Source organism: Tauraco erythrolophus, chromosome 2 (assembly GCF_009769465.1).
Source record: "Tauraco erythrolophus isolate bTauEry1 chromosome 2, bTauEry1.pri, whole genome shotgun sequence".
Classification (NCBI taxonomy): domain Eukaryota; kingdom Metazoa; phylum Chordata; class Aves; order Musophagiformes; family Musophagidae; genus Tauraco; species Tauraco erythrolophus.
In genome coordinates, this window is record NC_141466.1 from 2,522,958 (window position 1) to 2,544,001 (window position 21,044).

The 21,044-nt window shown below is 45.1% G+C and overlaps 1 protein-coding gene across 1 annotated transcript in view; it reads left to right on the forward strand.

The window, feature by feature from the left end:
- Positions 1 to 1,371: 1,371 nt before the first annotated feature.
- PLAGL1 (PLAG1 like zinc finger 1) overlaps positions 1,372 to 21,044 on the forward strand; it is a 32,073-nt gene continuing 12,400 nt past the window's right edge. The window contains exons 1-2 of the mRNA XM_009984066.2: positions 1,372 to 1,509; positions 9,869 to 9,983. Of these exons, the coding sequence (XP_009982368.2) occupies positions 1,372 to 1,509; positions 9,869 to 9,983 (253 nt within the window). The remainder of the gene's footprint in view (positions 1,510 to 9,868; positions 9,984 to 21,044) is intronic.

The following is a 21,044-nucleotide window of genomic DNA, read 5'->3' on the forward strand; positions in this document are numbered from 1 at the left end:
GTATAATTATGATTTTCCTTCCTGTTCATGAATTTGGGAGAAGAGAAATTATGTCAGCAGAAAAGCAGTTAGCCCAGCATGAGCACTAGCAGTAGCCAAAGGAGAACGAGTAGGGACACTAGTGGAATGGTAATGCCGTGTAAGAGATGTGTTGTCTCCTGAAGGTATATTTTCTTCTGGTGGATGCAAGCTGAGGCATAAAGTACGCTGAAATTTAAACTCCGGCAACCGATTTCTGTAATGGAGGAAGAGAGTCCTTCCTGATTTAATCTCAGTGTAAGTAGGTTGAGTGTGGTTTTCCTGTCACGTCTTGGCTTGTGTATTTTAAAGACATCTGCAACCGTATTACTTACCATAGATGTCTTGAAAAAAAATGCTTTTACTTGTGTTTTACCTTTACTCAGTTAAAATGTGATAAAAGGTACTTAGATAACAATGTCGTCTACATGGGGCGGTTGTGACTCTGTAAATGGATTGTCCTGGACGTTCTTCCAGGTATATCCTCTTTTTGACTGCATGAGTAAGGTGGACAGGTGACTTCACAGCGTCAGAAGAGTCTTCTGGTGACTGATTAATGCGTCTCTTTGGCACGAGCATGAAACCAAAGTGCGTTTTTTGAGCCATATAGTGTCAGATCATTAGAAAGAGTATGCCTGTGCTGACAGTTGTCATTGGTTTTTGACATTGTTTTTGTGCAGAAAGCGATGGAAGGAATTCTGTAGTCTTACGTTGCAGACGTTGCAAAGGTCCCTCACAGAGCGGTTTCCTGGCCTCTCTTGCCGTGGAGTTTGTTGTCTCTGGTGAAGATGGACTTCAGAGCTGGTGAAGCAAGGACTGGTTGATAAAACTGTGTCATCCTCTAGAAATCTGCAGTGACCTGCAGTGGGTACAGGACTTTGGGTGAGAACTGCGTTCAGAAAATCTTAGCCAGGGACAGGAGGGGTAGAAAGTGGAGCCTTTTCTGTCCCTCCCGCCGCCACTGGTAAGGAAGGTAGTTATCAAGGCCATTGTTGGCAGCCTTCACAGGTGTCTTGTGCATCATGAACAGCCCCAGAGATCCTGTGCGGGCTGGTTTCCCTTTGTGCATTCCCTTGCAGGAGTCACCTTTCCTCTGGTGCGGCAGTGACCCTGATCCTCACGTAGGTCCTCCTCATGGACCGTACTTGGAAACTGGCTGTCCGATTTCATTACTCCCACGTCCTCTGCATCAGAACAGAGGGGGTGAGAGGTATTGCCTTTCCTACTGTGGACCCTCAATGCTCCAGGGCAATCCCACCACAGTGTGTACCCATCCCAAGTCACACATGTCCACAGTGTGCCCACTACAGTCACTTCTAAAACACAAAACGCGTAATCTGTAAATTTGTGGCAATGGTGGAACAACTAAGAAAAACGAAACCTGGCTCCTACACAAATATACTCTGCGACATGTCCTTCTCCTCGACAGGCAGCGCAGAACCCACCTTCACTTCCTCTAACCAGCACATAACCACTTTTCACCACCACAAAGTACTGAACTTTTCATCATCCAACATGCCTGTAGTCACTGCTTTGCTGTCTGTAGACTGTTAAACCATCTGTTATACTTAACCCATCAAGTCCTATTCAACCTAAATGCATAAACTAATTCCCTGACACCTGAAAGCCTGTAAGAACCTCGTAAGGCTTTTCCTCAAATTTTCGGGGCTGCAATTTTCATGTGTGGGAAACATACCCCACTCTGCTCCTTCTCCTCTTCTGCTCATTCATTGATGAGAAAGGGCAGTATTTAAGAGCAACCATAGATTACTTCTTTTGGCTGTATGGGCAGCAGAGCAAATTTGGCCAATATATCTGTGACTCTTCATATAAAGGTCAATGCGGAACGTCAGTGTGGTTTACAAGGAGTAAAAACACAGAAGATTGGCCAATGGGACTGTTAAACTGAGGCCAGCGTGGCCACTGGCCGACCACCTGTGTTTAGATTGACAAGTGACTGATGTGGCCATAAACCACCAGGCACTGTGCCTGGCACAGCATGAGTGGCTGCCATGACTGGTTGAGTGGATGACAACCATGAGTGGTTGCCCAGAGAAGCTGTGACTGCCCCATCCCTGGAAGTGTTCAAGGCCAGGTTGGATGAGGCTTTGGACAACCTGGTGTAGTGGAGGGTGTCCCTGCCCATGGCAGGGGGGTTGGAACTGGATGATCTTTGAGGTCCCTTCCAACCCAAACCATTCTATGGTTCTATGACTCTGCGTGTGTCGGAGCTCCCTTGGTTGGGGGGCAGTGCACTTCGCCAAGTACCCTCATGCACCAGAGAGCTGACCTTGAAGCAGGGATTTATGGTGGTGGTTTTCTGCAGCTAGGAGGACAGACGGTCCATGTTGAGGGTAACTGAGGAAGAGCTGGCATAGCTTATGAAGGAGCTTGTAGTTCTGCTTACACTCCCTTGCCTCTGGAAATACACCTTGCCGTGCTTATCCTCACCCCGTCAGAACATCCTGACTGGCTGCTAGAAGAGGAGCAGTTCCTTGTATTGGTGCGCTTGGTGCTCTGTCCTTCTGCAAGTGGCTTGTGTTGCAGTGACTGGGATGACCTCACAGGTGTGGACTCTCTTCGTCTGTAGTCTCTGTGCCCTCCCCAGGGCTGGACTTGGGCACTATGGAGATACTTCTGCTATTGCTGCTTCATCAGATGACCATACAGGGGGAAAAAAAAAGAGAAAGTTTCTCTGGCTTTGATGGCTTGTGAAGAAAAACACTTTGGTGATTTATGGTTATCCTCTGCATTGTACCCTTTTCCTCTGGGGCAAATCTTCTGCAGCAGTCTTGTACCTTTGACCACGTCCTAGGAGGACCGTTAGGAGTAGAGGTCTGTACAAGGTGAACTGCCTGTACTCGTAAGCACCTTTAATGGTGTGAGGGGCAGCAGGTAGATGGTAGTGTCACAGGCTGATTCCTTCCTGGCTCTCTACCGCAGGAGAAGGCAACCTTGTCAGCATGGGCAAATGGGATGGGAGGGAAGAGCCAACCTGTGCAATAACACTTCTTGGCTGTGGTTTTTGTAGCCTTTTCTGAGTAATAAGTGAATGGAGAACCTCCTCATGCTTCTGATAGCTGCCCCCACCCCAGCAGCACATTAGCCTTTTGAATGCAGCAGAGGTGTCTCGTAGGTGTTTGTGTTGCTCTGGGCTGTGCTGCTCTTCATCTGAGTCTCTCTGATGTCATTCTGATCTATCACAGTCTTTGTGTCAAGAAGTGTGGTCTTCTGTCCCAGCTACTGTATGTACTCCTCCTCCTCCATGCCCCCCCCTCTACCACCAAAGTGACACCACAGAACAATTGCTCCAGACTTTAATTGGGGTGTTCATGGACCACAGTGTCACTGAAACATGTCCGGATAGCAGGTGTGTGGGATACAGGGAGAGGATGGACTGAGGCTGGATCTTCTCGTGACAGGAGACTGCTGCAGACCAGATGTGGGAGGATGAAGGTACAGTGCTGACTCAAACCATATGGAATGGGAGAGCTTGTTGTGTTGTGATGGTTTACCATGGTTTACCAGGTAATTTCCCTGCAGATTGAAAGCCAGCACAATTAAATCATTTTGCCTACTAATTCAGTGGGGGGATGAAATCTTTATTAGTTGAGGGGCACTGCTCTGACAGTGACAACATGCAGCCTGCTGTGTCTGGGGATGACACTGGTTGGCATTTGGAGAGTCACATATGGATGCCATTAAAGTCCACTGTTCCCTCTGCAAGGCCTAAATTCTTAGAAATTAACACCACAGACAAGTGCCTCGCTCTCAGCCAGAATGAAGTCAAACTGCAGAGTAGTTTTGGGTTTTTTTTCAGAAAAGAAGTGTTTTCTGACTGATGGAAATCAGGCTAAGACACTTGCAGCTTAGAAAGCCTGCTCTCAGCATGGCTATTTTCACCTGGAAAGAGGACTCACTGCTTCTCTCTCGCATCTACACGCAGCCCCAGTCAGAGACAAAAGCCAGTTTGAAAGCTGTATGTTCGCTGGAGGCAGAGGACAGGGGTTACAGAAGAGAAGTTGATGGGCTGGCACTTGTGTTTCGTGCCTCGTCTGCAGTCCCCTTGATCTCAAGACAGAAGCGATGGACCAGCAGCCTGCCTGTTCTCTGCCTGGCTTCTCGTAAAACCAGACAAACTGCAATACTGTAGACTTGATTAATTTACTGAAACATAAGCATCTAGCACTGTCTGACATGCCCTAGGTAGCCCTGCCTGGCTTCTAGCTCCTGGTCCAGGAGGGCCTCTTTTTTTCCTGTAAAACTGGTATTGTAGCTATCAGCTTCATGTGGGTGCTTCAGATGTTCTAGGGCACCTCAAAAAGACACAGGATGCTTGTGCAGGGGCAATTGAAGCATCCTTCCTTGTAGTGTCTTCCCTGCTGAATGTCTCTGATGAGCTGCTCCCTGTCAGTTTTGTCCCACTGATTTTAGGGAATGTGCGCAGACCAAAGGTGGGAGGAATCTTTTTGGTTTTGTGTTGAAAATACGAATTTTCTGCAATAAAGACTCCAGTATACCTGTCAGCTACTCCTCACCGCCCACCACTGCAAATCACTTGTTAAAATGCAAAGCTTGTACTTGTCTTCTGTTTGGTGAAGGCAGCATAGGCTTGAAAGACATGTTTAAGCACGTGGGAAGGAAAGACCAGGCAGCTCTTTATATTTTTGACATCAGAACTCTTCCAAATTCCAGAATGCAGAGCATCTATAAAATATGTTTTCTTTACATGTTGTCTTTTATGCTAGGATTGACAATTTCCATCCTTGGGAGTTTGCTTATGTTGTGATGAGACACAGGGTAAGATAGCAAGGCTGATTTGATAACTTTGTGGGTCTTGGTCTTGGGACTGTGAGCACTTAAATGAGGATATGTGAGTTTATCGATTGAGAACTTGCTAATGCAATCAGCATATTTGCTTTGTTGCCCAGTGGTGATGATCTGTATGTACATCATCGCTAGTAAATGCTGGGGGAATGCTCAGCACGGCTGCTTCTATATGCAGGGACAAACAGCATGTCCTTAAGCTAAAATGGTAGGTTAGGTGCTTGCAGTGGATCACTAGAAGCCTTATCTTATTCTTCTCAAACTTGAAAACGGCACTAATGTGCTCATAGATTTCAGCAGATAGCTGGATCTGAGCTTCCTCATCCTGCTTATGGACAACCTGGCTGAGTCACAGCTGCTTCCTTGGTAAAGTCTCATCATCAGGCCACTGACTCCTCTCTGCCTCATCGTGCTCTACGTTCACCTTATCTTACCACTCCTTTACTCTCCTTGAGTCTGTTTCCTCCTCACTTCTCATTATTCTTTGCCATCCATTTTTCCTGTTGTCTTTATTGCCTTCTTCCATACCCCTCTTCCCTCAGTTCTCCCAACTAGCTCCAGTTAATTTAGAAGTATCTTATTAATGATCATAGTATTTTTCAAAATGAAGATGTTTTCTGTGACCTATTTCAGTCAGCCACAAAATACTGTTGTCTTCATCAGAGTCAAGTTTTCACCCTCAGTTATATACATACACCTTCACACACTGCCTGAAATTTGCAGGATTTGTCCAGGACACAACAAAATGGCATAAGCTGATGTGATTCACACTGTTATTTGCATACCCCCTTATGCACGTGGGTCGGGGCAATCCCAAGCACAGTTACAGGCTGGGCGGAGAATGGATTGAGGAAAAGGACTTGGGAGTGCTGGTGGATGAGAAGCTCAACACGAGCCGGCACCGTGCGCTGGCAGCCCAGAGAGCCAACCGTGTCCTGGGCTGCATCCAGAGCAGTGTGGGCAGCAGGGCGAGGGAGGGGATTCTGCCCCTCTGCTCTGCTCTCATGAGACCCCACCTGGAATACTGTGTTCAGCTCTGGGATCCCCAGCACAAGAAGGACATGGAGCTGCTGGAATGAGTCCAGAGGAGGCCACGGAGATGATCCGAGGGCTGGAGCACCTCTGCTATGGAGACAGGCTGGGAGAGTTGGGGCTGTTCAGCCTGGAGAAGAGAAGGCTCCGGGGTGATCTTATTGCAGCCTTCCAGTACCTAAAGGGGGCTGCAGGAAAGCTGGAGAGGGACTTTTTACAAGGACATGTAGTGACAGGAGAAGGGGAAATGGTTTTAAACTGGAAGAGGGGAGATTTAGATTATAAGGATATAAGGAGGAAATTTTTCACTCAGAGGGTGGTGAGGCACTGGCACAGGTTGCCCAGAGAAGTTGTGTCTGCCCCATCCCTGGCAGTGTTCAAGGCCAGGTTGGATGAGGCTTTGGGCAACGTGGTGTAGTGGAGGGTGTCCCTGCCCATGGCAGGGGGGTTGGAACTGGATGATCTTTGAGGTCCCTTCCAATTCTAACCATTCCATGATTCTATGATTTTTATGTATCTTATTATTTCTGTTTCTCCAAGTAGCCTTATCCACACATCAGGATCCCACTGTGTTGGAGGCTGCTCAGACAGCTACAGAAAACTCAGACTCTGCTCCTATGTGCTTATAGTAAAATTTCAGTCAAAAACCAGCAGATGACTGGGAAGGGAACAAGATGAACAGTGCTCAGTGGAAGGCTAGAAGTCTCCAGAAGTCTTTGAAGAGAGCAAATAAAATGTCTTGTCCTCTATCTGGTTAATGTTCCCTTTGACTTTGCAGGGGTGAGGACTCATAGGATGAACACGAGAAACAGCTGGCTTAAGCACAGAATGGCATGCGATGGGGTCAAATACATAGTGCCTCAAAATTCTGTTTTTATCGTAAATGTTAATGAATATGTGGGATACGGTGAACTGCTCTTAATTAAAATGCTTTACATTCATATTGTCAGTTCACATTGTGAAATGAAGTGGAATCGTTTATTAAGGAGTGAAATTAGATGGATTTACTCTTTTCCTTTACAAATTGCAATTCTTCCTTGTTAGATTTCCCTAGGTTCTCCTCATTTCCTAAAGAACTAAGAAACTATGCGTATGATAACTAGCATGAGGTTTAAACACGAATAGTGCTAGTTCAGCAAACTGATCATTTTTTTTTCATTTATTTTACATAGGTTTCCCTTGCCTGATCTGTAAACATGTCCACAGACCTGCTATGTAAGTACATTTCCGTCATCCCACAGGGATTTTTTTGTACCATATGTTTTTGTCAGATTCCCAGATGTGCTCATGATTGATGTCTTTTATCTTAAGTATAAAGTCTGCTTTTACGTTTGCGTTTCTTCTGAGACATCTGTGGAACAATATTACCATTATAATCAACGGGATTATTCTTGGAGTAAAGCATGACTTAATATGAGTAAAATTGTAAAAATCTGGCCCATGTGTAAGAACAGACTGGTTCATTGAGACTTAAAATTACAATTCCATCAAAAATGTTTTATCTATCTTTGGCACAAATACCATCCCAGATTACTACTGAGTGATGTGCTCGGGGTTTTTTAATCACTTGGTGAATTTAACTCCTGTGTTCCCAAGGCATCCTTATCCAAGTCACATCCAAATCTCGTGCCTCATCACTATTATCCATCCTTCTTTTTCAACAGCAGAGAATATACAAGTGGCATATCCTTATACTTGGCTGTCGTAACTGCCACGAAAAAATTACTGCTCAGGTCTCCCCAATATTCGCCCTCTCTCCCTCCAGCCTAAGCTATCTGCAGCATTAAGGCCATTTTCTGTGCTTCTTGATCTGATCTGCATGCCTTCTTTTGGAGTCCCTCCAGTGCATCCACTGCCATTCCTTATCCTTGCCTCCGAGGGCTGCCCAGCTGCAGTATAAGAGAGGGGAATTTCAGAAACCTCTCAGACTCCGATACTTCCTCAGAGGAACAAAGAAAACAAATTTTTTTTTTTTGATCAATAACTGTAATCAGTTAATAAATATAAAAATATCAGTGGCTTACTGGCAGATAGCAGCTATCTGTGGAAGTGATATCTGTACTTCAAGTTATTTGTGCAAGTGCATTTTTTTGAGCTTTATCTGCTAACTGGCAATTTTGGGGCATGCTTAAGTGCCATTTAGATACAGGGGGAAGTCTAAAGTAAGGAATGCAATATGCCTGACTGTATTGTATACAACAGGCAAAACTGCTGTCAGGAGTGGAACATTAAAGAAAGGAGAGAGAGCAGGGTGACTGCACAGTGGTCCTGATCAAAGTCAACATAAGACTCCTCGACTCTACTCAAATGTTTAAGCTGGTTTGATTTTTTTGAGCAAATTTATGCCCTGGCAGTTTAATTTTTCTCTCTTCAGCTCAGTGTCAGCACCTCTCTCACACTTTTCCTGATAATCAGTGGGTTGGAGAAGTTGTCACCGGAGAAGAGATTGAAGGAGTTAGATGTTTTCAGCTTGAGGAGAAGTCTTAAGGGGATCTAGTTGGTCTTCCAGTACAAAAATGGTGGTTATGGAGAAGAAGGTGGAAGCACTCTTTCCCCGAGCATGCACTGTGACAGGACAAGAGGCGATGGCCACAAGTTGCTTTAGGGGAGATAATTCGAGATGTAAGGGACATTTTCACCATGAGATCAATTAAACATTGGAATAGGCTGCCCAGGGAAGTGGTGGAATTTCCCACACTGGAAATATTCGAGATAAGGCTTGACAGGGCCCTGGATAACGCTAATCTAAGGTCCTGCTTTCAACAAGAGGTTGGACTATTTGATCTCCACAGATGTCTTGCAACTTAGATAATTCTGCGGTTCTCTGTTTCCTTGTGTTCTCAGCTATCTTCTGTGCAATGATCAGTCATGCCTTCCACTTGTTCCTGGTCTTCTCAGTATCGTGTCGCTTGTGCTGCGGCAGGTCCTGTGATACTCGGTCATACTAGAGGGATGAACGTTTGTCTTCTCACTTGGAGACGTGTGAATAGCCTTGAGGCATTACCAGTACCAGAGGGGACTTCCCAGGTTCCAGCTGGTGGGAGTACACGTGCATGTAGGGTTCCTGACGGCCACATAGTGCCTCGGAAGAACGTCAGCGCGCAGGAGAACGCTAAAGAATAACATGGCAAATCTGTATATAGGTGAAGTGACTCTAGATCTTTGTGTCTGTTTTTATATAAATAAATAGCACAGAGCCAGCCCATGAGCTTTGCACTGGCCTACACTAACAAGCAACACCAAGGCATGTTTTGGGGGTAACATCTGCCAGGCTCTGTTCCAGGAAAGGAATTTGGATGTAACCAAACTGTTTATAGGGGAACAGGGAAGGAGATGAGGAGTCTTTAGGCACGTGGAGCTGGTGCCACGTGGTCTCAGGACCAGGGAAGAGTCTCTGGCCCTTACTGTTGAGTAGTAGCCTAACCACCCAGTCCCTAACCCTGACCACAGCATCGTCTTTCGCTAACGCTCGGTTCAGTACAAGGTCAAATTCTAGGATTAAAAATCCTGTTCCAGGTCACATTAATGAAGGCTAGATGTATAATTAAAAAGAGAAAAATCTAATCAAACCAGAACAAAACCCCTTAGATTCCTAGGAAAAAACCACTGCAGTCTGGGGCAAATTGCACAAAGAAAATGTCATGGCTGCACAATACAAGGGCTGCTGCAGCCAGACCTCAGGCTCCAGCAGCTAAGTCTTCAAGCCTGTGGAAATAAACCAAAAAAGCCAACATCCCAGTGAAGTTTCGTCACGATGAATTTGAGGTAGCAAGCGCTTCTCTGTTTCAGATGGAGAAGCTAAGGAAAAAAAAAAAGAGAAGCTTATAAAATGTTTGGCAGCTACTGAGGCTCGGGCGGTCAGGGAAGCAGCGGACTTCCCTCGGAGCTTGTTTTTCTTTTTATCCTTGGATGAACTAGCGTGCAGTATATTATGCTGCCTGAATGTCGGGGTTTGTCACGGTTAGCGCCGGGGGCTGTCCCGGGAATGTAGGATGGCGACGGACGTGAATGGAGCACGCGGTGGTCGGTGGGGCTCGAGCCCGCTCTTCGGGCAACCTGTCGCTGCTCCTCTTGGCCCGGCCGGCCAAAGCCGTGCAGGAAAGGAGGTGGGTCTTTGATCTCTTTGTTGGAGCTGCTCCCTGGGAATTTGCTGAAATCAATGCCCTGTTTTCCTCGAGAAATGAATGGCTGTGCCTAACTAGCTTTGTGAAGCGCCGGGGAATTCACCGCTTCTGTTTATTGACAGCTGAAAAGGAGCACATGGTGCTGAATGGGTCCTCTCGGGGAAACAAAACAGCGCAGAGTTAGGCTCAGTTGAACACAGGGGCGTTTGGAAAAGTCTGCCGAAGGAGGATGGCATGGTTCCTGCCACCTTCTACTAGCATAGCCTGACTTTTCACTAAAAATGCTGTTTTATGTAAGGTAAGGATTCTTCTGAATTCCCGTACGTGGTGCGGTTATGAAATATTTGCGTGTGTGTTCTGGAGTGCAAAACCAATCTTTGAATTATATTCCATCATGGGAAACACCTAAGTGACTCTTGTGCTGTTTCTAGCCTCTGTGTACGTTCATTTGGTCTTTATCTAATGGTGATTAATGGATGTGAAAAGTAATAGGAAATAATTCGGTATTTGGGTCTTGCAGTCAGGTCCTGAACATCAGTCATTTATGTAGGCTGTTATGTGCAGTTTTTCATGTCTTTGAGAATCAGCTGAATTGCATCAGATAATTTCTTGACTGGTACAAATCACTGTGTTAATACACACAAGGCAGTGACTAACAAGTGAGCCTGTCTGGCAGAAAATCTGGAAATCTAAAAGACCTTGAAATGTAGGGATGTATTTCCAAACCTCTGTGTCTGTGCGTAGACTCAAGGCAAGAAATGGACTTACCACTACTCTTGCTGGTTTTAGATGTACAGGTTTTTTGTAAAGACAGCAAAGAATAGCAAGAGGAGGATGATAATGAAGAAGCAGTATTTTCTTCAGGCGAGTCCAGAACAGTTTATCAGACCAAAGGAATTTGGTGTGTAATTCATATGTAAATTTTCTACTGAAAACAGGAGAACAAATCACCAGAGTTTCTATATCAGTTTTTGCGGCGACTGAAGAAAAAGTTTTCTGAGCTCGAGTAGCTTCAACTTTCAGGAGTGGCCAACTTATGACTGCAGGAAAAAAGTGAGTAATGTCAGTTCTTTGTCCGTTTAAGTGTAAGGGCAAGCTCCAAACGGAATAATCCCTGTCGTGCGAGTAGGGATTGCTGGTTTTGTGTTGCGAGCCTGCTTCAAAGCGTCTGTTCCTGTGTGCAGTTGTTTGAAAACTTGAGTAATCCCCTCATTTCAGGGGAAGTGCTTGGGAAATTTCGCCTTTTATCAAGATAGTTTGTGTTCCTCAGTCGGGCATTTTTGCTTTGAGTGACTTGAGCTAGTAATTTCACTAGTTTTGTCTCATTTTGCTCTTCTCTGCAGCAGATAACTTATCTGTTTTCCTTGAAAGCGTTTTCCTTGCTCCGTATGCCAACATGCCTGCTTGAGAGTACTTTGTGATCTTGAAAATGAAAATACATTGTGCAACTGCGGAGTGTCAGCATTGTTCCTTGTGGCGTCTGCAAATTTCCAAGATTTTCAGAGGGAAAAGCAAAAAAAGCAAATGCATTTATGGTTTTGAAAAAGTGGTAAAAACATTGAGCTCAAGCAGGCTGATACTGATGTTTGTGAGCTCTGTTGTTATTGTTACCCAAACGTGTCAAGAGTGTTTTCTGACCTCACTCAAGTGTATTTATACATGATAGACAACGGAAATCACTAAAATTTAAAGCCAAAGCTAATTTAAAGCTAACATTTAAGTTAGAAAGGAGGTATGTTTGTAGGTCATTTTAATGCTGTAGTCATGAAAACGTTTACCGGTGAGGGTTTCTGGGTAGTTTTAATGGTGTAAATAGAAAGGAATTATGTTTTTTAGTTCCTCTAATGGAGAAGAAAGTAGATGATTCACGCGTGACGTGAAAGGTGGCATTTGTTTTCTGTTACTTGGGCGATAAAGCAAGGCAGAGTGTGTTATGTTTGATTTATTGGACTGTGTTTAGGCAGAGGGGTGTAGGGAAGTGCATGGGGATGTTTAGACAAGGCAGTTGTCCCTTTGCCTCTTCTAACATCAAGGATCTTTATAAAACACGAATATCATTGTGACCTATTGGCAATATTGAAATGGAAGGAGTATAAAAGGATTGATTTCCAACCCATAGAGCAAGATATACCAAGTACAAAGTGGGATGTGTGATCATACATAGCTCAGTAAATATGCATGTTAAATGACCAGAGTCATACAAATACATAGCTGAGAAATGGTGCATTTCCCCCAAGGTGATGCCTTTACCATCTATTGATCTTGTTCTTTGAGCCAGGAAAGTATGGGAATAAATTCTTTGCAATTTTGGTTTGCAAGGTTGCTTCTTAGAGACTACTGTTACTTTTATTTTTGTGACTTTTGGAAATAGTTTAAAGAAACTACAAATTAATCAGAAATGAATGTAGAAAAAGTGTTTGGATTTTATTTAATCTCAAACTGAGATGACTGTCAGCAGGAGAGTAAATAGGGCTTTATGGAGATACATTATAATCTGAGTTTAGGGCACTTCATCTGCAGAAAAGATCTGCATTTTTTTCTAAACCCACAAATTTTTGCAAATCTGAGATGTAGTTCTCCAGTAATACTCTGTAATCACTACAAGGCTGTCCTTATGCCTGAGGAGAATAGTTCTTGTAAGAGAAATGTACTGTACTGCTGCCTAATCTGTTGCTGCTGATTTTATTATCCTTTCTTAATCACTCTATTAAAGAAGTTCAGGTAGACATAATTTCTTTAGTACAGTATCACTTGAGACATCAGATAATTATCTTGTGGTTCTCATTGAAAATCTTTAGAGTAGAAAAAAATAAGTATATGCTAGATCTCAGGAAAAAGAGAACAAGTAAATGGAAACACAGATATGACACTTGCACATGTGAGTATTTTTTTCACAGAAATACATTTTTGTGTCTGTTCAGCAGCAGAACTTCCCAATGTCTATGTTTGTGGGTTTTTTTTTTAAAGAAATCACTTCATGCCTTGAAAGAGGAGAATAATTTATCAGGATCATAAAGGCTAAGGAGGAAAGTCTTCTGCCCGTTTTGTTCCCAGAGAAGCTGGGAATCAAGCATCCTTTCGTGTTGGAGATTAGGCAAGTAATAACAGAAGTTGTTGGCTGTGTCCTCTGTTACGAAGGTGATGCTGTTCTGCTAAGCTGTTAATGACCCTTCATTTACAAAAACCAATGCTTTTAAAAGAAGACTCCTACCTTTCAGTATTTTAAATATATGATTTAGGATTCATTAATCAAGAACAAAATTAGCTTTTTTTTGTTCTCTTGGGTGAATTGGAATACCAGTAGGAGGTTTGGATGGTTCACTGAGAAAGTTAACTGATTTTCCAGTGTTATTTAGACTTAGTTTCCTCTGAATGTGATATGGATTGGAGTGTTCTATCAGGAGTGGCCCTCCAAGGTCTCAGCTCCCACCAGTCCTAAGTGTCCGTGTATTCACTTCTCCACATGGACTTCCTTCTTTCATAACGTGGCTACTCACACACCGGTAGAGCCGAGCGTATGGGTTTCTACCTGCAGAAGTGGCTTCCATGGTTTTTACACTGTGCTTTTATTCCCAGTAGCTGTAGCTTGCTTCATTGAGTTATAACTGCCTCTGGAGACCTCAAGTTCTCCAGCTGCAGGATGAGTACAGCATCTCTTCACTCTGTCAGGCTAGGCTTCCTCACTGCGTCCTAAAGTCAACTCATAATTCCTTCTCCAAAGCGTGTCTGCCTGCCTGGTTCTTTCTACCAGCAAGCAGCTGGAAATATATCCCAGCTGCTAGCATCTTTGCTGGGAAAAGTTCCTGCAAGTCCAAGTTGTGTCACAAGTGGAAGAGCAAGAATCGATTTGGGCTGGGTTCTTAAGGAAAGGTGGCTTTCGCCACCAAGCCTTCTACCAGTCTTCTGCAGGTGACATCTGGACTTGGTGGCCAGTAACAGCCAAGTTCAATGAAGGAGAAAGACAGTCAATCTAAGGTTCCCTTTTAAGGGAATGTTGGAAGGGTTGGAGATATTTCAACTAATTATTACTAAGGATTAGTCATTAGAATCACTGCACTTCGTTTATCAGAATAGAAACTGTGGTGTTGACTTGCCATCAATAGAATTGTCCTCTGTACTAATGCACTGGATGTGGTGCGTGGCTGTGTGCGTGTGTTTTTATCCGTACATACGTTTGGGAAGACATACGTGCTTGGGATTTTATTTTTTTTTTTCCCCAGGACAAAGACAGAAGATTCTGGTGTCTGTGTTAAATTACAAAATTGGTTGTAGCATTGGTGTTACCCACTAAAAGGTCTGACACTAGAATAAATCAACCAGCCTGCCAAGAGTCTCCTCGAAAGAAAAGTGCTCAAAACCAATTAAAGCTGGTTCTGCTGTGGGAGGTAAAACTTTTGTTGTGGGAGATGTAGATTAGGGGGGCCCAAACTGTGGCCGGGTGCTTGTGAGTAGTTTGAATACGATTCCCTTGATGACTGACCATGAACAGGGGGATTTTAGTTTTACTGTCTGCAGTAGAGCAGCGGTGCAGTTTGGACAGTGCTAGTGAGGACCTAAAGCAAGAAGGTGTCATAGCGAGGAGCCACAGCCTTGCACCAGAACCAGCTGCTGCTCACTGGTACAGGGAGATGAGCAGGGTGCAACAGGACGATTTGGCTCTCAGGAAGATTTTGCTGAGCATTAGGACCAGGCTACATTGGCTGAGGCTGTTTCCTGTCAAAAAATGGCAGTAGTTTCTGTGAATATGCCATTAACTGTCCTTCCTTGATGCTGGATCTAATTTTATATGAATTCATGCCAAGCCAGTGGTGGGACGAGAGAGAGAAGGAAAAAAAAGCACTGAAAAATCCAACTGCATTTTTCAGTTTGATTGTTTGAAACGTATTCAGCTTTCAGCAATGAGAGAAGTCTCTTTGTTCGTGCTGATTAGAAGCTATTTCATGTAAACTACGGGAAGTGACTTCACTTGGACTGTGCTCCTTATGTACATGGGTTCTGATAGCAACCAAACCCCATGTGGTGTACCAGGAATGTGACACGTACGTTTTAGTCCCTAGAATAACCAGAAAAAAAATATTTTTTAAAAATTAGATTTCAATCAATCAATCAATCATCGCTTTCATCTCAAGTCATTTTTAGATGAATGAACCTACCAAGAACTTTGATAAACTGGTTGCTCAGATTGCAGTGAAGTTAAACTCGATAAATATACCTATGTACTTTCCCTGCTGTTTGGTTTTCGTTGTTGTTTTTTCTCTAAGTTCTTGGGGAAGTCCTATAAGCTATTACCCTTTCAGACACTCAGACTGTGAAGGCAACTTCTTTTTTCCCCCCCTCCTAGCTATGAAGTTTGTAAGATACAGCAGAGCACAGGTATCCTGCTGCTGCACGGGCTTCGTGGGATCCTGCTAAAGCTGCTGTGCACAGCCACGTTGCCTGGCTGGGCTCCTTGAGGCTTCTCTGGCTGTTCTGCTTCTAGGATTTGCTAGATGGAAGGAGCACGGTGGAAAGCCTCATTGGGTTTGGTGGGAGGAAGACTTTTTATGGGAGAGTGGTGAAATTCCTTCTGGCTATTCCTGTCATAGTACTTCATGGTCGCCAGGCAAAAAACTTCCTATTCCCAGATGTACTCAACTGTCATCATGATTACTCCTTATTAGGAACTAATAATGAATCACAGTTGTTGGTATCATTTATATGTTTGTACAACAGATAGTTCTGGAGTTCTAAAGAGTTTGCATACTTAAACTCATGTCTGCTAGGAAAATACATGTGTGCCTCGCATTAGAAGACTTTTTTACAGTTAGATAAGTGCTGAGTCTCTCTTCTAGAGACATCCTTCCATAACAATGGCCGTGCGGGACAGGATCATACTGCTGTGAGACAGGAGTGGGTGCCTTGATGTAGGATCTTCCTCCAGATCTTCTTTGCTTTTGGGAACGAAGACAGAGGCACAGGAAGGATGGAGGTGAGGTGAGGGAAAGTGTCACTGCAGATCAGTGTCTGGGTCAGGATGCCTAAGGGCTGGGCTCACCTGCAGTGCCAGGTCCCAGTTTTAGGGAATCAGCTCGACCTGCTGGTCTAACTGAACTTGGGAGGAAGCAGGAAGGCATTTTTTCTGATTTATTTCTCTGTTTCCAAATATAGTAACTCATTTTTTAAGTTTTATGTTTTAGTACAGTGAGGTCATGTTCCTATGACTAAGTTTAATGTTAAGAATGATTGCTGGGATGTTTGCAAACCACCTACTGTTCTCCTCTCTGGGGAGAGGAGGTCTTGAAAGAGGCATAGGCGTTTGCTCTCAGGGTGCTGCCTCTCACCCCTTGCAGGACCAGGACTCCTCCTCCCCCTCCACCAGCATCTCAGGGCTGTGGTCCACTTGCCAGCAAGCCCGAGGATGGCAGTCGGCAGAGCCTCAGAAGGGGAGCTGATCTGCCCCAGCAGCATGTCCCACAGTGGTTGATGGGGACTCCACTGCGTGTCCCTGGGTGCTGGTGCCACCAGGTAGAGACTGTGAGGCTTGAGGGTCTCCATGTGTCAGATGTGGGAACTCACTGCTTGAATATCAAAAGTTTTCCTCTTGAGCACTGAGGGGTAAATCACCTTTCTCCTCCCCGCTGCCCCCTTCATTTTTTGGGGGGGAGTGTTATTTCGGGTGCAGGGCTATGGAAAATACGATGCCTGCCTCTCAAATAATGTGCTCTGTAGTGCATGAATGTGCAAGTTTGCAATCTTTGCTCAGGAGAGCAATTACAATTGCAAAATCAACCCGGAGTGTGGTTTCCTGCTTTATTTATTCATTTATTCTTTTTTTCTACACAGAGCTGAGCAGTTGTAACTCTCTGCTGCTACAAGGTTTTGTTGTACCAGATAGAAGAGGTATGAAAAGGAGACATTGAAGAAATATTTGTGTAGTGAGGGGTAGTGAGGCACTGGCACAGGTTGCCCAGAGAAGTTGTGGCTGCCCCATCCCTGGCAGTGTTCCAGGCCAGGCTGGATGAGGCTTTGGGCAACCTGGTGTAGTGGAGGGTGTCCCTGCCCATGGCAGGGGGGTTGGAACTGGATGATCTTTGAGGTCCCTTCCAACCCAAACCATTCTCTGATTCTATGATTTTCATGTTGGACTAGGGAATCAGTTATTACAGTGAAAAAGTGAAAATCAGTCAGTAGAAAGTTTAGCGTGAAAGAAAGTTACTGGCATTTCAGTAAAATTCTGAATTCTAGAAATGATAACAAGTTCTATTTTACTATACTGTAAATAAGATGAATTATTAATCGGTTAAGAGTTTCAGCTCCTTTGTAAATGCACTTTGCATATCAAACTTAGGACATGTAAAGGCTTCTTTCATAAACATTTTTTGCAGAGAAAATGTGTGGCAGTAGCCCAGCATAATGGGAAAATAACTTGGGGTTAACTCTTTGGTAATTGAGTCCTTTGAATTTTTGCCAAATAAATGATATTGTGGAACAAGGTTTCCAAGCTTTTCCAGCAAGGAGTGCTGTAGAACAAACCACAGGGCAGGAAAACCTCATGTACCTTTGCATAAGAAGAACCAAGACTGGCACGTGCCATGTATCCTGGACAGAAAACAACCCTTTCCTCTGCGTGAAAGCTGAACAAGGCTAACGGAGCAGTTGTACTCTGGGATAAATTACTGTTGTTTGCCATGCAAATCTTATGATTGTAATTAGGCGAGGATTTGGACTGCTGCTTGCACTGATCTTTGTTCCCTCCGCGCACGGGAGCTAATCCTAGTGCTGCCAAGCAGCACAGCAAATGCCGAGCGCTGCCTCGCTGGGCGGTCGTTTCTCGCGGGGCGTCTCTGCTCGAAGTGGATGGTGCAAAAGGAATAATTTCCACCTGCCTTCGCGGGGCACGGAAATCATACCACAGGCATCTTGTGGGCCACTGGAGTGTTGGGATACTGTGAAGTCTCTCTTGAAAGCAGAGGTTGGAGAAAGCAGGAAGGACTGCCCGATAGGCATCTGGTCTTTAGCAAACTGGATTTAAAAAGTGGTGTTCTGCCGCTGATTGGGTTAGGAGCTGGTGGTATGTTCGAGCTATCAGGACAGTGATTGCAGTTCCCAGTATGGCTATGTATAGCTCCCGTTATCTCTGCGGCCGGACTTTGTGTAACCGCAGCCCGTGGCTCCTTGCCCACACTAATGAGCTCTCCCCGAGGCTGGGCTTGTGTCCGTGGGGCTGGCGCGGCGCTCGGACGGCGCTGCTGTTTTGGAAACCCGAGTTTGTGAACTGCACACTCGAGTCCAGCTTGCGCGAGCCACCGTGCCAGCTTGGCTACTGCTGGCCACGGGAGCTTGTCCCCGTGCAGCGCGGCTGGCCCCAGAGGCGTCTGGAGGACGAGGCTAGCTGGCCACCAAGGCAGCCAGGCTGTGGTCTGCAGCAAAAGAGAGCTGTCAGCTAGACCTGGACTGGAGGGAAGCACCAGCATGGTGAGGACGGTACAGGTGAGCCACACTGGCAGCCCATTCTCCTCCCTGGGAACGTGGCTGCCAGCGTTTCGGTCAGCCCACGTGGGGGGAGTGCATCCCGTGGGCAGAGGGTGTCATTCTTCTGGTGACCTAAAGAGCAGGGGAAAGCCTTGGCTGCTGACCGTGCCTCCAAATGGCTGGGCAGAAGCGGGAGCAGATGCGTTCAGGCGTGGGGGTACCAGGCTGGGGGGCGTACAGGAGACATACCCTTCTCTTAACCCATCCACCAGTGGTTCACAGGGCATGAGCCCCTCGCCCGTGCCATGAGGTGGTGGCCGCACACCCACAACCTGCTCAGAGTCTGCACCTGCACCCGTGCGGGGCTCTTCTGTACACCCGCCTCCCCGCTGCTGCCCCGGAGTTCAGCAGGACAAAAATCTTAGCAGCTACACGATCTGTTAGCTTGTGTCGTTTTATCTACAGATGGATGAAAAAAGGCATTATTTGGAGCTTTTTCCAAATCATTGCAAAGACAGAGAGAAAGAACGAAGAAATACCCTCTAGGGGACAATATAGCACTGCTGCTCTAAAGATATAGTAAATGACACGATCTGTTTGTTAACAGCCTGTAACTCCTGTGAATCTCATTTATTTCTTTGTTGCCTACTCATCTAAATCACAGCAAAGCAGAGGAACGGAAGCAGTTTTCCTTTTTCTTGCATGCTTGTCCATTATGAAGTATTCCTGTAAACATGACATCGAGTCCATTAGTTTTGTTTGTGTAAATACAATTTAAGGGAGCAGGGACACTGTAAAAGCATCAAGTAAGATACTGAAGTGCCTAACAAAAAGCAGAAAAAATATTCTTATAGGAAGTGATTTTTCTAACCAAGTGTGTTTCATTCCTAGTGCTAATACAACAAAGTGTGTGTTGTTTTCCTAGCTGGATGCTTCGTATTTCAGAATAGGTTAGAGCATGTTCTGAGGCTGCTGTTGAAAAAAATTACATTTTACTTAAGTAGCCAAGTTAAAAAGGGGGATAAAATCGGCGTGAGCTTTGCAAACTGGTGTCACGCTGCAGCCATGATAACGCAAACGTTCCTCTGACAACAGCATCTGTAATTTAGCATGGAAATGCAAGGGATCGTGGCTTGGTCTGTCATCGTCTCCGAGGGAGAATGTGAACTTGATAGTTTTGCACTCTTAGTTTGAGGGGAAGAACTTACAGACACCGTTGTTTCCCAGGGAGGTCCCTAAAGTTGTTATATTTACAATAACAATCCACTCTTGTGATCCAGTCTCGTGCTTCTGGTACACCTGGCAGTTTTTAGTGTGCAGTAAATTCAGAGGTACTAACGTGCTGGCGTGGGGTTAGAAATACTGTGTAGTGAATGTAATTCCAGGATGCCTGTTAAATAACTCATCCAGTTATCTTCATATCCCATGTAAGGAGATGGAGAAGATCCTAGAACAAGACCTGGGCAGCTGGCGTGCAGCGATGCCCGGTCAGAATCCCAAGCCGAACTAGCAAGGTCCTTAAAAACCACTTCCAGCTCTGCAGCTAATTTTGTTCCGTGCTAGCTGATGGCTTCGTGGTGCCAGTAAGGCGTGCCACCTGGGGAGCCATCTCTGGGGCCGCTAAGCTCGGTCGCATGCTTGGCACCGGTTTGGATGCAAAGTCGTCCCCGATTTTGGCGGCCTCCCCAGCACCCACACTGGGTGAGTCGTGTCAGACCTTACATCTAGGATCCAAGAGGGATTAGCTAATGGGACACTAGTGCTGAATTTGGAGGCAGATTTAAGGGAGACCCATTTTTCCTGCTTTCCCTTTCCAGCCTTCCCATGGGCTGCCCACCCTGGGGCCTCCGCGGCGGGTGCTGCCCCAGGGTGGCTGGAAGGTTTGCTCAGGAGCTGGGTAGTGATGAATCACAGAGGCATGGCATGGATTGATAAGGTCGTGTACTTTACGATTAGATACATCCTCCCTCTAACAGCGGTTCTTTGTCTCCGTTTTGCTTTTGGTAATGTTTTTGGCAGTTTGCATACAATGCCTCTCCAAGCAGGAGCTGGTTGACTTGAGACAAAGTCGCTATTATTCTAGGTAAGCTCAGGAAGCCCTCATCATTTTGTTGCCCTCCAAAGATGTAGACCGCTGGCAATTTATTTTAAAGCCAATTAAGTTAAATCACCAAGAAAATTTATTTTTTTTTTTCTTGCAGCCTAGCTGTAAAGGACTTTGAGGTACATAAAACTGTGTAACAAGAAAAATCTGCCTTGCGGATGTATTACTTATTTTTTGTGCATTTTAAGTGATGGCTGTAGAGTGGCATGTTCTTTATCTGTAGCACTAGCAAAAAAAATGCACGTATTTCAGCTATACGTAGTGTGGATGTGCAGTCTGGGAGCCACAGCAAAAGAAAACTGTGACATGGTCCCTAAATTATTGAAAAATATGGACTACTGCAGTGCCTGCAGCCTCACCAACACGCACATCTACCTCCTCATTTGGAGTTGATGAAGAGCCCGAAGAACTCCGTAGGAACACTTCAGGCTTGTTTGGGGATATTTTGGACTAGGCTCTCGAGGCGTGTAATTTAGTCAAGTGCCTCC